Source organism: Lipotes vexillifer, unplaced genomic scaffold (genome assembly GCF_000442215.2).
Source record: "Lipotes vexillifer unplaced genomic scaffold, Lipotes_vexillifer_v1.1 scaffold805, whole genome shotgun sequence".
Lineage (NCBI taxonomy): Eukaryota > Metazoa > Chordata > Mammalia > Artiodactyla > Lipotidae > Lipotes > Lipotes vexillifer.
In genome coordinates this window covers 446,203-460,342 of record NW_006776681.1, presented here as the reverse complement: position 1 = coordinate 460,342, position 14,140 = coordinate 446,203, and the positions used below count along the sequence as shown (strand labels likewise).

Below are 14,140 nucleotides of genomic sequence, written 5' to 3'. Positions count from 1 at the left end.
GGGGGGGGGGGGGGGCAGGGCTAGGTGGAAATGAAGGGGCAGGCAAGCTTCCTTTCTGATAACATGGCACCTGCCCCAGGTCACTTCTAGAATCCACAGGCCGTGCGGGTGGCAGAGCCCAGGACTGGCCCCTGGTCCACAGCTGTCGGGTCTTGTCTTTACTCAGAAGGTACCTGGCACACCCCACCTGCGGAAGCTCTCCAGAGCACGGGCCGCGTTGCCCAGGGTCTGACAGCCAAGCCTCACTGCTCCAGGGCCATGCATCCCTGAGCCCTCTGCCATCAGGCTTTCTGTCTGCAGGGCTGGTGCAATGCCTAAATTCAGACTTTCCATCTGTGTGCTCTGAATCCAGCATTTATCTGCCCTGACAGCTCCGGTGCCTGCAGCCTGAACAGGGTAGGATGGCACAGGGGCTCGGGGGCTCCTAGGCCGGCGTGGCACACATTATGGCTCAACCAGAGGACAGAAAGGTGCCCCAGCTGTCCCTGTAGAGCGCAGCGGGCTGGCAAATGGGAGCGAGGGGCTGGAGGGCCAGGCGCCAGTGACGCACGGAGAGGAAACAGACACAGACTGATTGTCTGAGGAGCCCGGCTCTCCCCAGACACGGCCTGCTGCGCACACAAGCACCGCCAGCCAGGGAAAAATAGACGTCCCGGCTGCACTGTTGACAGAACACAAAGGCCTCGACTGACCAGCTGATGTAACATTACCTGCATTTTGGGGGGAATGTTCATTATTATTTAGTTTATCAGTTTGGTCCGAAGAGCCAAGCTATATTAGATTTTTAAAAATCTGCTAAAAACATCATCCTTGATTTTTCTTTTTTCCTAGAAGGGGTTTGGTGAGATGCTCTTAGAGTGAATCTGGCCTGGCCCTGGGGCAGCGGAGGCTGCTCCCATGCAGGGCGTCTCACTGTCCTGCACCGGCTCCACCGTAAGCAGCTGCCACGGGAGAAGGAGAACCGCCACATCTCAGCTCCGGCCGATCCTCGGGGGGACACACTCTGGACACTAACGCTTTCTTGACAGCCAAGGCTCTGAACTCTTTACAGCCCCAACATGCTCACCATCTTCTAAGACTTTCCTGACTCTTGTTTCCCAACCTAAGTGCGTCCTCCCAGCACGACGGCCCGGCCAGAGGCCTCTGGGGAGCTGCCTGGTCACAGCCCTGCCCTCTGCCGGCTGCACTATTATCAACCTGTTTCTCAGACAGGGACGCTGAGGGGCAGAGGAAAAACAGCTCCGGTGGCGACACCGCCTGAAAGAGGCACCAGAGCCCGGGCCTCCCTGGCCGGTCCCAGGGTTCTGCTTTCTGAGGTTCCGTCCAAGGCCATGGTTCTACTGTCTTCTTTTTTGGATGTCAGTTGACCCTCAGTCTGTGTGTCTGTCTGGAACAGTCCATCTCCTAATCAGCTCAAAATGTTGGAGATAGGAAAAGAAGCCCCTCATTTTAGAGAAAGAAACAGGGGTGCTAGGATGCTGGAGAGGGTTCACTCATCTCAGGCGTGAAAAATCAACAGTGAATAAATCACATGCGGAAGGTACAGGCTCTGACATCTCTTTTCTATCTCTCTCTACAGCAGGCTTTGCTGGATTCTTGGCTCTCAGCCGAGGTCTGAGAGGCAAGGCTGCCGGCCAGCTGAGATTCAGAGCATGAAGCATTTACTGGGCTGTGTGGGAGCCCTGGGGCCACAGGTCACCCCCACGTACACACAGTCCCCGGGACACAGGTCACCCCCACGTACACGCAGTCCCCGGGACACAGGGCACCCCCACGTACACGCAGTCCCCGGGACACAGGGCACCCCCACGTACACGCAGTCCCCGGGACACAGGGCACCCCCACGTACACGCAGTCCCCGGGACACAGGGCACCCCCACGTACACGCAGTCCCCGGGACACAGGGCACCCCCACGTACACGCAGTCCCCGGGACACAGGGCACCCCCACGTACACGCAGTCCCCGGGACACAGGGCACCCCCACGTACACGCAGTCCCCGGGACACAGGGCACCCCCACGTACACGCAGTCCCCGGGACACAGGGCACCCCCACGTACACGCAGTCCCCGGGACACAGGGCACCCCCACGTACACGCAGTCCCCGGGACACAGGGCACCCCCACGTACACGCAGTCCCCGGGACACAGGGCACCCCCACGTACACGCAGTCCCCGGGACACAGGGCACCCCCACGTACACGCAGTCCCCGGGACACAGGGCACCCCCACGTACACGCAGTCCCCGGGACACAGGGCACCCCCACGTACACGCAGTCCCCGGGACACAGGGCACCCCCACGTACACGCAGTCCCCGGGACACAGGGCACCCCCACGTACACGCAGTCCCCGGGACACAGGGCACCCCCACGTACACGCAGTCCCCGGGACACAGGGCACCCCCACGTACACGCAGTCCCCGGGACACAGGGCACCCCCACGTACACGCAGTCCCCGGGACACAGGGCACCCCCACGTACACGCAGTCCCCGGGACACAGGGCACCCCCACGTACACGCAGTCCCCGGGACACAGGGCACCCCCACGTACACGCAGTCCCCGGGACACAGGGCACCCCCACGTACACGCAGTCCCCGGGACACAGGGCACCCCCACGTACACGCAGTCCCCGGGACACAGGGCACCCCCACGTACACGCAGTCCCCGGGACACAGGGCACCCCCACGTACACGCAGTCCCCGGGACACAGGGCACCCCCACGTACACGCAGTCCCCGGGACACAGGGCACCCCCACGTACACGCAGTCCCCGGGACACAGGGCACCCCCACGTACACGCAGTCCCCGGGACACAGGGCACCCCCACGTACACGCAGTCCCCGGGACACAGGGCACCCCCACGTACACGCAGTCCCCGGGACACAGGGCACCCCCACGTACACGCAGTCCCCGGGACACAGGGCACCCCCACGTACACGCAGTCCCCGGGACACAGGGCACCCCCACGTACACGCAGTCCCCGGGACACAGGGCACCCCCACGTACACGCAGTCCCCGGGACACAGGGCACCCCCACGTACACGCAGTCCCCGGGACACAGGGCACCCCCACGTACACGCAGTCCCCGGGACACAGGGCACCCCCACGTACACGCAGTCCCCGGGACACAGGGCACCCCCACGTACACGCAGTCCCCGGGACACAGGGCACCCCCACGTACACGCAGTCCCCGGGACACAGGTCACCCCCACGTACACACAGTCCCCGGGACACAGGTCACCCCCACGTACACACAGTCCCGAGGACACAGGGACAACAATAGAAGCCTGCTCCTCAGGCAGGGCTAGCGCGACTCCCGTGCACCCATCAGCTTCGTGAAGCTCCTCACGAGAACAGGGTTTCCCCAGGTGGGGTCCAGGAGCCCCTGGGGTCCTCAGGCCCTTTCAGCGGGTGTGTGACGTTAAAACTTCTGTCAGATTTATGCTAAGGCCCTACAGCCCCTTTCAATCTCATTTTTCCAAAGTGCAGGAAGGAGTGTTCCGGAAGCTGCAGGACGGGCAGCGCCCATGTGGCTGCATCACCCGGTGTCCTCACCGCTCTCAGCCTTACCTTCTAACACAGCAAGCGCTGCTCGGTACGGCCTACGTGAACAAAGCTCTCTGGGGCCTTCAATGTGAAGTTTTAAGAAGGTAAAGAAAGTATCAGACAAATCACTGTGGGACCCCGCGGCGGGAGCGTTTGAGGGGTCACACTTGAGCCGCGAGCACCCCCAGGAAACTGGCAGGGTCATTCAGATAAACGTTCCCCAGAAAGGTTCCACCACGGCGGGACGTGGGTGGCCCGCGGGCAGGAGAGGCTGACAGCCAGGCCGCGGGGCCCTGGAGTCACGGGTGAGCGGGGCGGATGGGCTTCCAGCAGGCAATGGACGCTGCGGTGAGGGGGAGGGTGGACAGGGCAGACCCGCATCGGCCTGGCGTCTCCACACCGGCTCCCACGGGGCCGGCTCTGTACGCCAAGCCGGTGCCAGGGACGGGAACCACGCCTACCGTCTAGGGGAGGCAAGGCCGTTTCTATCCCCTGGTGAACCCCACCAGCTGAACACAGGGGCGCTCTTGGCCGTGGCCCGGCTCGGCCGCGTGCAGGCGCCGTCGCCGTCCCTGGGACCCGCGCAGCACCTACCGCCTTTTAAGTCCGCAGACGCGCCCACGTACTGAAAGTTGTCCATGTTGATGACGTCGATGATGGGGGACACGACGCGGGTCCTGTCCTGCAACGCAGCGAAGGCAACAGCAGGTGTCAGAGGCAGCCGGGACCCGCACAGGCGGAGGCCTGAGCGTCACCGCTCACAGGGAGACCGCCGCGCCGGTCCCCTGCCACCCCACGCCGCGCTGGGTGTCGGGGGCGCAGAGGACGCTGCCCCCCAGGAGGCGCCCGAGCGCACGGGGCCGCCCTGCGGGTGTTCACTGACTGAGAGCAAGCTTCTCCCGGGACCGTTCCTGAGTTTTTTTTTTCCCCCCCTAACAGCCAGGAGCAAATATCAGTTTTTATTAATTCCAAAGAAGGAGTTCTCAGAGCGCGCCAGCGTGAGACTAGAGTGTTTTACTTAGTGTTTTCCCAAATGTCAAACCTCAACCATGGAGTAACTTTCATTCTAACAGGATCTAAGCTCGGCTGTACTTAAACATCAGTGAGCTGCAGGAAACCTCAGGAAAGGACTCACGGCTGAGACGCCCACACAGATGCCACCACAGGCCTGGGAGCCGAGTGCGGTGTAGAGGCTCCAACCTCATCACGGCGGACGGTGACCGAACTGACTGGAGAACCCGGAGCCCGAGTCTGTCTTAGCCGTGATTCCACCAAACACAAAACATTCCCTTAGGCCGAGGCCTTTCTTTATGCCACACTGTCACTGCTCTGGTTAGAGTTTGTGAACACAAGACCTTTGAACTCTCCTGCCCTCTTTAAACTGGGCTAGCTGGTGCTGGGGAGGAACTCTGCCCCACGCCGACAGGGAACACAAGGGTGACGCTTCCCTGAGCCACGGCAAGAACCTGAATCAGCCAGAGAAAGACTTCGAAAAACAAACTAGTAACAGGGCAAGCAGAGCTAAGAACATAACACATCAGAGGACCACGCTCAGAGGACAGAGGGACGTTCCACCACCACCAGGTGCAGGTTTACAGTGTGGAGCCCCAAGCGCAGAGGGTGACGTCCTCCATGCCTGGCTCAGCCCGGGGATGGCGCCACAGATGGTAAACTGCTGCACGTCCAAGTCCACTCCCTTTATTTTGATTTCTTTTGATAGGACTAGAATGAGGGAGAATGACCATTCTATTCTCAGGAGGTGGGGGGCTGTTTAAATAACCCTGACAGTCTGACCACGAAGCAGGCAGCCTCCACGTGCCCGGATATCTTGCGCAGCTTTCATTTTGCCTCTGCGTCCCTGGGACGCACGGCCTGGTGGAGTGAGTAGCCGGGGACGGGGCCCCCGGGATGGGCATGCGTGTGTGTGTGTGAGAGGACTCAGGGAGGGACTCAGCGAATCCCGCTTTGTAGCCTGGGCTCTGCCCCCTGTATGAGTTTTGGTTAAGTGATTAAAGTTCCCTGAACCCCCAGTTCCCTCAACTGTCAAATGGCGGCGAAACCCTGGATTAAGGTAACGTGTAAAGCATCCAGCACGTAGTTAGCGCTCAGTAAACGGCAGTGAACGTGAGGGTCACAGCACTAGTAGTTTGTCTTATTCATGTCTCAGGACTCACTGTCCAACTGCGATCCCTGCTATGGTGCAAAAAGAATGACTTTACTATTTCTCTAGTACTTTCATTACATCCACTTTACTGTCTCAAGGAAGTGCTTTCTTAGTAGGGAAGAAAGGAAGTCAATAAGGCAAGCAGAAGGCGAGAGAGATACCACAGGAGGCCAAAGGTCATACTAGTGATGATGTTTCTAGAAGGCGACAATCTCGGGTCAACTGACAGCCTCATGCGTCCCTGTGTGGTTGGGACTGCCCCTCCCCACGAGCCGCAGCCTGGGTCTCAGGGCAGCACGGCCGGGCTGGGGACCCTGCGGTCTCTGTCCTCAGCTCTCTGCCCCCTCTGAGCTCAGAGAGTCAGTGCAAAGCTTCAGGCAGGGAAGGAAGACCCCCTTAGGCGAAGGGCTGTCATAGCCTCTGCTGACCCTGGCCTCCTACCTGACAAATGAATTTCCCCTATTGATAGATTCCTGCGGAGGATAAAATCCTCGTAGGACCATGTCACAGAGGCCCTTCCCCTGGCCCGCATCCTCACCTCGGCCACCCTCTCCAGGAGGGGCTCCAGCCAGTACTCGTTGCACTCGCAGTGGCTGTCCAGGAACGTCAGGACCTTGGCCTGGGCCGCGTCGGCCCCCCGCACCCGCGAGCGCATCAGGCCTGTGGAGTGAGTTCAAAAACACGTCGGGGGAGAATGCCCAGGGAATGCAAGAAAAAGAAACAAGAACTGTACCCCCAGCACCTGCACCGACACCTTCCCATGCAGCCCTCTTGCTGGGCACGGAGTTTATCGCCAACATGCGTGGAGGGATCAATACTGCCTTGCAGTTAGCCAGGTAAAAGTTCTGTCAGGACCTTCTTTTTTTAAGTTAATTGGAAGACTGAGAAAACAACTTGGAACTACTGCCTTATGAGGAAGGCTTTCACATAACTGAAGTCTCCTTCATCAAGCAATTGAAATGCGGAACTTCTAAAACTACTCCCCTCTGACACAGCAACGGAGTTTTCTAATTAACTGGGCTAAGGCACGTGTCACCCAGACACTTCAAGTGCTGATGGGGCCAAATTTAACGGTGATAATTTAATGATAACAGTGTTGTGAATATCTGTGTGTTCTAAGACTCACCACGAGCCAAATTAACATAAATGATAAAGCCCAGTTGTTTGGCTGTTACACAAAATTAGTTACACTGTTGGTCAAATTACACAATTTATATAGCTGTGATCTGTTAGTAATATCATTTTTTATTATCACACATAGTAATATTCATCACTAGATGGTGTGGTCACAAGTGGCTTCCGCTATGTACGCTGGGCTTTTATCTATCCATGGAGATGTGAGATTATTCACAACCGGTAAAGACAGTGTTGCGAGTTCTTCATGCAGCACAGTGGTCAGAAAGGGTTTTCCATGATTCTTAAAGAGCTGCATGCTAGAGTAGGAGAAAGGGCAACGATTTCTAGTTCTGGTGTTATGGAGCAGCTTGTAATAGGCAAACCCTCTGTCAGAGAACAAGTATAAACTGAGCAAAACAGAAAATGCAACTATAGGAAAGGGCTAGAGTAGCTGAGGGCAGGCAGAAACTAGAGGGCATTCAACCCTTAAAAGAAGAAAATCACAAGAGTGAAACCCCTGTAAACATGGTATTTGCCCCCGATGTTACTCTCCAATCCACCGCAGTGCAGCCTTTTTTGGCTTGAGGTGTCAGAGGGTAGAGTTTGGGGCTGGAGAGTGGCTGGAAACAGAAGGAGGAGACCCTGGGAAGGAGCCAAGTCCCAAATCTGGTGATAACTGCCCTTAAATCCTTGGCTGACGCCTGAACCTGCAGGCACAGGGGAGACCCCAAGGAGTCCATGAAGAGAAACAGAAGACAGAAAGAACTAAGATTTCAGCTGGAATCAGGGACACAATTTCTGCCAATTGAGTCGTACCTAGAAGGACTTGGCAAACACCTCATTTCTACAGAAACTCCAGAGGGAACACATTTAGGAGTACGGACTATGTCTCAGGAATAAGGGAGTCATCCAAGATACACTTATGCTAGCAAAGTACAAAGACAAGCCTACACAAGTTCAAAGTCATGAGCTAGTAATTTAATTGCCCAGTACAACAAAGATCAACACCCTAGAGAAAGATAACAGAATCCAGTGTCTCTACAACATACCGTTCACAATATCCAATATAAAATTTAAAAAATTAGTAGACAAGCGAAGAGAAAAATGTGATCCATATCCAAGAGAAAAAAAGTCAATAGAAACTCACTCTGAGATGACTCAGATGGTGAAATTAACAGATGAGGATTTTAAAGCAGCTATTATGATAACTATACCCAAGAACTCCAAGGAAATGATCATTGGAATGAGCAAACATGGGGAATCTCAGCAGAGAAATGAAAACCACAAGAATTAAATGGATATTCCAAAACTGAAAACTGCAATTTTCTGAAATGAAAGAATTCACTGACGGCGCGTAACAGCAGATTAGAGATGTCGGAAGGACCAGTGAACTTGAAGATGGATCAATAGAGATTGATCTATCTGGTGAACAGAGAAAAAATACTGAAAGAGAAAAAAAGCCTGAGTAACCTATGGACAGTATCAAGTGGTATATCATATGTGCGCCTAGAGTCCAAGAATGAGGCATAAAACAATATATGAAGAAATAAAAGGCCCAAAATTTCCCAAATTTGGTGAAAACTTCAACTTACAAATTCAAAGGGATCAGCAAACCTGGAGCAGGATAAATAAAAAGCAAATCAAATCTAGGCAAGTCACAGTCAAACTGCTAAAAACCAAAGATAAAGAGACAATCTGGAAATCAGTGAGAGGAAACAACCCATAACACACAAGGAATCAACGATTAGCTGACAGCTACATTCTAAACAGAAAAACAGAGGCCAGAAGACATTGGAATGACATTTTCAGAGTGCTGAAAGAAAAACTAACGGTCAACTCAGAATTCCATTCAGAGAAAATACTCTTCAGCAATAAAGGAGAAAGAAAGACTTTTCAGATAAACAGAAATTGAGAGATTTTATTGCCTACAAGAAAAAATAAAGTTCTAAACGTTCTCTGGGCTGAAAGGAAATGACACTAGATGGAAACCTGAATCTGTGGGGAAAAATGAAGATACTAGAAACGAAAAATACGAGGATAAATTTTAGAGTCCATTTATACATTCTAATTACTTTATAACTGATTAGTTAAAGCAAACATTTTAACACTGCACTGTGGGGTTTAAAACATCATTAACAACATATGAAGGAAACCACATGACAACAGCAGTACACAGGACAGGGAACAGAAATGGAATTAAAACTGTTGCAAGGTTCTTACGTTTAAGGTAAAGTTGTATGGACTCTAAATAGACTGTTATAAGTTAAAGATGCATGTTGTAATCCTCAGAGAAACCACTAAAAGAAATGTATAGCTAAAATGCTACAAGAAAAATTAAAATGGAACACTAAAAAAAAGAAAAACCAAAAAAACACAAAACATCACTTCAAACTACATTACAAAGCTATAGTAATCAAAACAGTATGGCCTTGGCATAAAAACAGGCACATAGATCAATGGGATAAATGGAGAGCCCAGAAATAAACACACACACATATGGCCATTAGTTTACAACAAAGGAACCAAGAATGCACAATGGGGAAAGGATAGTCTCTTCAATAAACGGTGTTGGGAAACTGGACACCTGCAAAAAAATGAAACTGGACCCCTATCTTACAACACACACAAAAATCAACTCAAAATGGATTAGAGACTTGAACGTTAAGACCTGAAACCATAAAACTCCCAGAAGAAAATATAGGTAAGCTCCTTGACATCAGTGGTGGCAATAATTTTTTTAATTTGACACCAAAGCAGAGGCACCAAAAACAAAAGTAAACAAACGGGATTACATCAAACTAAAAAGCTTCTGCAGAGCAAAAAAAAGTATTCACAAAATGAAAAGGCAACCTATGGAATGGGAGAAAGTATTTGCAAATCATATTAACTGATAAGGGATTAATATCCAAAATATATAAAGAACTCATACGACTCAACAGCAAAACCAAAACCAAAAGCAAAATAATCGGATTAAAAGTGGGCAGAGGAATTTAAAGACTTTTTTTTCCCAAAGAAGACATATAAATGGACAACAGGTCCATGAAAAGGTGCTCAACATCACTAATCATCAGGGGCTTCAAAGCAAAACTACAATAAGATATCACCTCACACTTGTCAGAATGGCTGTCATCAAAAAGACAAGAGAAATCAAGTGTTGGTGAGGACATGGAGAAAGGGGAACCCTTGTGCACTGTTGGTGGGAATGTAAATTGGTGCAGCCACTGTGGAGAACAGTATGGACGGTCTTCAAAAATTAAAAGTAAAACTACCATATGATCCAGCAATTCCAAGGAAATAAAACCACCATCTTGAAGAGATGTCTGCACACCCATGTTCACTGCAGAATTATTTACAATAGCCAAAACACGGAAGTATATTCAAAAGCTGCTAAGAGAGTAGATCTTAAAAAGTTCTCATCACAAGAAAAAATATTTGTCCCTGTGTGAGGTGATGGGCGTTAACTAAACTTAGTGTGGTGGGGCTTCCCTGGTGGTGCAGTGGTTGAGAGTCCCCCTGTCGATGCAGGGGACACGGGTTCGTGCCCCGGTCCGGGAAGATCCCAGATGCCGCAGAGTGGCTGGGCCCGTGAGCCCTGGCCTCTGAGCCTGCGCGTCCGGAGCCTGTGCTCCCCAACGGGAGAGGCCACAACAGTGAGAGGCCCGTGTATCGCAAAAAAATAAATAAATAAAAATAAACTTAGTGTGGTGATCACTTCACAATATATACATATATCAAATCATTATGTTGTACATCTCACACAGTGTTATATGTCAATTATATCTCAATAAACTGGAAAAAAATAAATCAACCAGGCAGGACAGTGGGAATGGAGGAATAAAAAGCACACAGGACAATAGAGAACTTGGCCTATGAACACGGTTTTGGCTCCACTACCATTATTAAATAGCTGGATGACCTTGAAAAAGACACTTAACCTCTTTCAGCCTTAATATTTCCATCTGCACAACGAGAAGGACTAGGTTTTCAACCTTCAAAGTACATCAGTATTATTGAAATTCAGATGTCCAGGCCCCACCCCTAGAAAAACAAAAATTTTTATTCAATTGTGGGTCAGGTCAAGGCATGGTCTTCTTTTATTATTTTTTTATTATTATTATTTTTGTCTGTACGCGGGCCTCTCACTGTTGTGGCCTCTCCCGTTGCGGAGCACAGGCTCCGGACGCGCAGGCTCAGCGGCCATGGCTCACGGGCCCAGCCGCTCCATGGCATGTGGGATCTTCCCGGACCAGGGCACGAACCCGTGTCCCCTGCATCGGCAGACGGACTCTCAACCACTACGCCACCAGGGAAGCCCCATGGTCTTCTTTTAAATTCCCCAAGTGATTGTAATGAATAGCCAGATTAAGAATCGCTGGCACAATTAAATCCCCAGCACTAAATGTATCCAAGGCCATGACTTTATGCAACTGCTTTTCTCTGTCACCTAGTAGCATTGCTATGAACATTTGTGTATATGTTTAACTGTTTGGGATACACACACACAAGCACACATACATTTGTGTGTGTGCATTTTCTCACTCGACTGTCACATTCCTCACTTGTTCCATATAGTTCTACCATAATCTGGCCTCCCACAGCTGCCTCTCTTCATTCCTTCCCAAAACAATGCCTCAATCTGGGTTCTTACCCACAAGAACAGCCTGACTAACGTAAAGCAAATGCACAACTTATATTCAGAAGGACTGCTTTTGATTTCTAAGCAGGTTAAAGGCCCTCTCTGAAAGCTAGCACGTGGTTTGCCAGTTACAAAATGCCCACATGAAAGCTAATTTCTTTCTTTTATTCCCTCCTCCCGCCTCATCTTTTTTCCCCCTGTGCCAGCAGACACTTTGGGTTTGAATTCAACAAGTTATCATGTAGTTTCTTTAGGGGCAAATACAATGCAAGATTCTGGTTTAATCTCAGCTTGGGGGCAGATGTGAGTCCAGCAAACAGCTTGCTTAGGGGCAAGGCTGACCCCATTGTTTATGCATCTTGAACATCTGGATTGATGACCTTAGTTGGTTAAAGTATGGTGTTGATGACATCGCCCTAACGGGCTCACCCACTTTACTGGCTGATTAGACTCTTGCTAAGAAAAACTGTATTTCCCGACTCCAGCTGGATTGCACAGGGGACCAGAAGAAAGACAATGTTCGCTGACCAAACGGCACAGCCACCACTCCAAGATCAACAGTCAGACTCCAACAGCCAAAATGGCACATGTTTTAAAGCTCTGCCATTTTCCTACAGAAAGATTTCTCAGGACCATGGAAGAGCTGAGAATCCAGCCACCAGCTCTGTGCCAGCATGGATGCGCTGGATGTTAATTACATCATGAGTCCGGCTTCCTTTCCAGACACTTCAAAGTAATGCTTTCCTCTCTGGAGCTTCTCTTACAACTACCAATAAAGTGGGCTCGATGAGCCCAGCTCCAGCAACGACAAGACTGACACAGCAGGTTTCAAGGCTGGCAGTTGCAAAATCCAATAAGCACGTAATGCCGCTGCGCTTTCCCTTGTTTTCGATGGTTCACCTTGGGCAGGCTGTCAAACTGGAACCCCAGTTATTTTATCAGATGCCTGCAGCATGGAGTCATTAAAGTTCTCATTGCTAAATCTCTGTTTTTCTTCTAAATTCTAGTCCTCAAGGGACTGATAAGACTTCGTAGGTTGTGAAAGAAAGAGAGAAGCCAGTTTTCTAAATACATAAATAAAAGCGTAAGTTGAACTATTGCCCTGGTGCACAGACAATTTCAATTAGTTAAGCTTTCGATATGCTTCCTAGGTTTGCTGGGAGAGGCTCCCAAGAGGCTCTGTTGGAGAAGGCAGACAAAACACGAGACAGTTCATTGTTCTTGGAGCTGAAATGCTTCTTTACATTATTACTGGGCTCAGGAAAAGTCAGAATTCAACTGTCTTGGTAACGAACTGAGGAAAGTCTTACCTTCTCGCCGATCATTCCTGAGAACCCGCACTTTCTCAATTTTCCCCAAGAGTGCCCCGTCTTCCGCTAAGAAAAGAAAAGAAGCAAAGCTTTTGAACCTCAAGTTAAGTAGCGGAGGGCTCGGTGGGCAGGGACGGTGATTCTCCATCACCTTCGGGCTGGTGAGCCCCTCGGGGCATCAGAGAGGCCCCCTCTTTCTGTGGCCCCTACTTCCGGCCTTTTCTTGAAACTCGTGCTTAGCACCCATAGCCCAGGAAGGCTGATGCCCAGAAGGGTCAGATGGAGGGGGATGCTGGCGGAGGGGAATCGGTCTCTACTTACGGTCATTGCTGTAGTCGTCCACCAAAATGATTTCTTTTATCAGGCGGGGTGGGCTTTTCTTAAGTACGCTGAGGAAAGGCAGAAAGATAAAGCTGCAGGCCTTTCAGGCTATGACTGGGGTGTGCAATTCTCACCCCTTGGCCCCTGTGGGGCTGCACAGTCAGGTGACCTGTCTGCACCCCCACAGACAGCCCCGGCCAGGCTGCGCTGGGGACCCGGCCCTCGTTCGGCATCCCTGCTGGGGGGCGTCCCCTGCCCGCATAAGTGGCAATGGGTGGCAATGGATGGCAGCCGCTGGCCTCACCTGACCACTGTTCTCAGCAAGGCCGACCTGGCTTCATTGTGAAACGTGATCACCACGCTGGTGGCCGGCAGATCTACCCGCCACTGCTTCCGCTGGCACCTGAAGGAGGAGAAAGAGTGACCTGAACGACAAGCCCGGACCAGCCCCGGCCAGGCGCGCCCCCGACGGTGCGGGCAGGTGGCCCTGCAGGACGGGCACTCGGGGTGGACCTGTCGTCTGCAGGGGGTCCTGGCCTATTCCGAGATACGGCGACAACGGCACATAAGGACACAGAAAAACACAACCAGAGCAACATTTTAAAAGATGAGAGATTTCAGTGAAAAGTAACATATTGAGAACATCTTTCTAACATGTTGAAAAAAAAAAGTGTGTTTCAAAACAGTGAAGTCCCATTTAGTCTCACATGCAGATACACCTCTATAGATGTGCTTTTCACAGTTCACAGTGGTTATTTCTGAGCGGTGGAACCAACTGTGCACCACTGCTCTTTTCTCGTTTCCTACTTTGCCTGCAGCAACCACGTGAACCGCTGGGATTCTTCCCAAAGTTGCAAGTGGTACCTGGCGCTACCCCACTGACGGCGCCCCCGATCCTGGAATGCAGGACACACGCCCCTCACCTTGCCAGACCGTGTCCACATGACGTAGGTGACAGCGGTGCAGGCTGCTGCGAGCGAGGGAAGGATGGGTGGGCACCTGAGCCCGTCGGCTCCCCCTTCCACTTGCAGCAGTACTGAAAGAACCCA

The 14,140-nt window shown here is 51.6% G+C and overlaps 1 protein-coding gene across 1 annotated transcript in view; it reads right to left on the bottom strand.

Moving 5' to 3' along the window:
- GALNT2 (polypeptide N-acetylgalactosaminyltransferase 2) overlaps nucleotides 1-14,140 on the bottom strand; it is a 185,643-nt gene that overhangs the window by 24,306 nt on the left and 147,197 nt on the right. The window contains exons 4-8 of the mRNA XM_007450597.1: nucleotides 13,396-13,494; nucleotides 13,092-13,159; nucleotides 12,771-12,836; nucleotides 6,247-6,368; nucleotides 4,139-4,226 (exon numbers count right to left, since the gene is read on the bottom strand). Of these exons, the coding sequence (XP_007450659.1) occupies nucleotides 4,139-4,226; nucleotides 6,247-6,368; nucleotides 12,771-12,836; nucleotides 13,092-13,159; nucleotides 13,396-13,494 (443 nt within the window). The remainder of the gene's footprint in view (nucleotides 1-4,138; nucleotides 4,227-6,246; nucleotides 6,369-12,770; nucleotides 12,837-13,091; nucleotides 13,160-13,395; nucleotides 13,495-14,140) is intronic.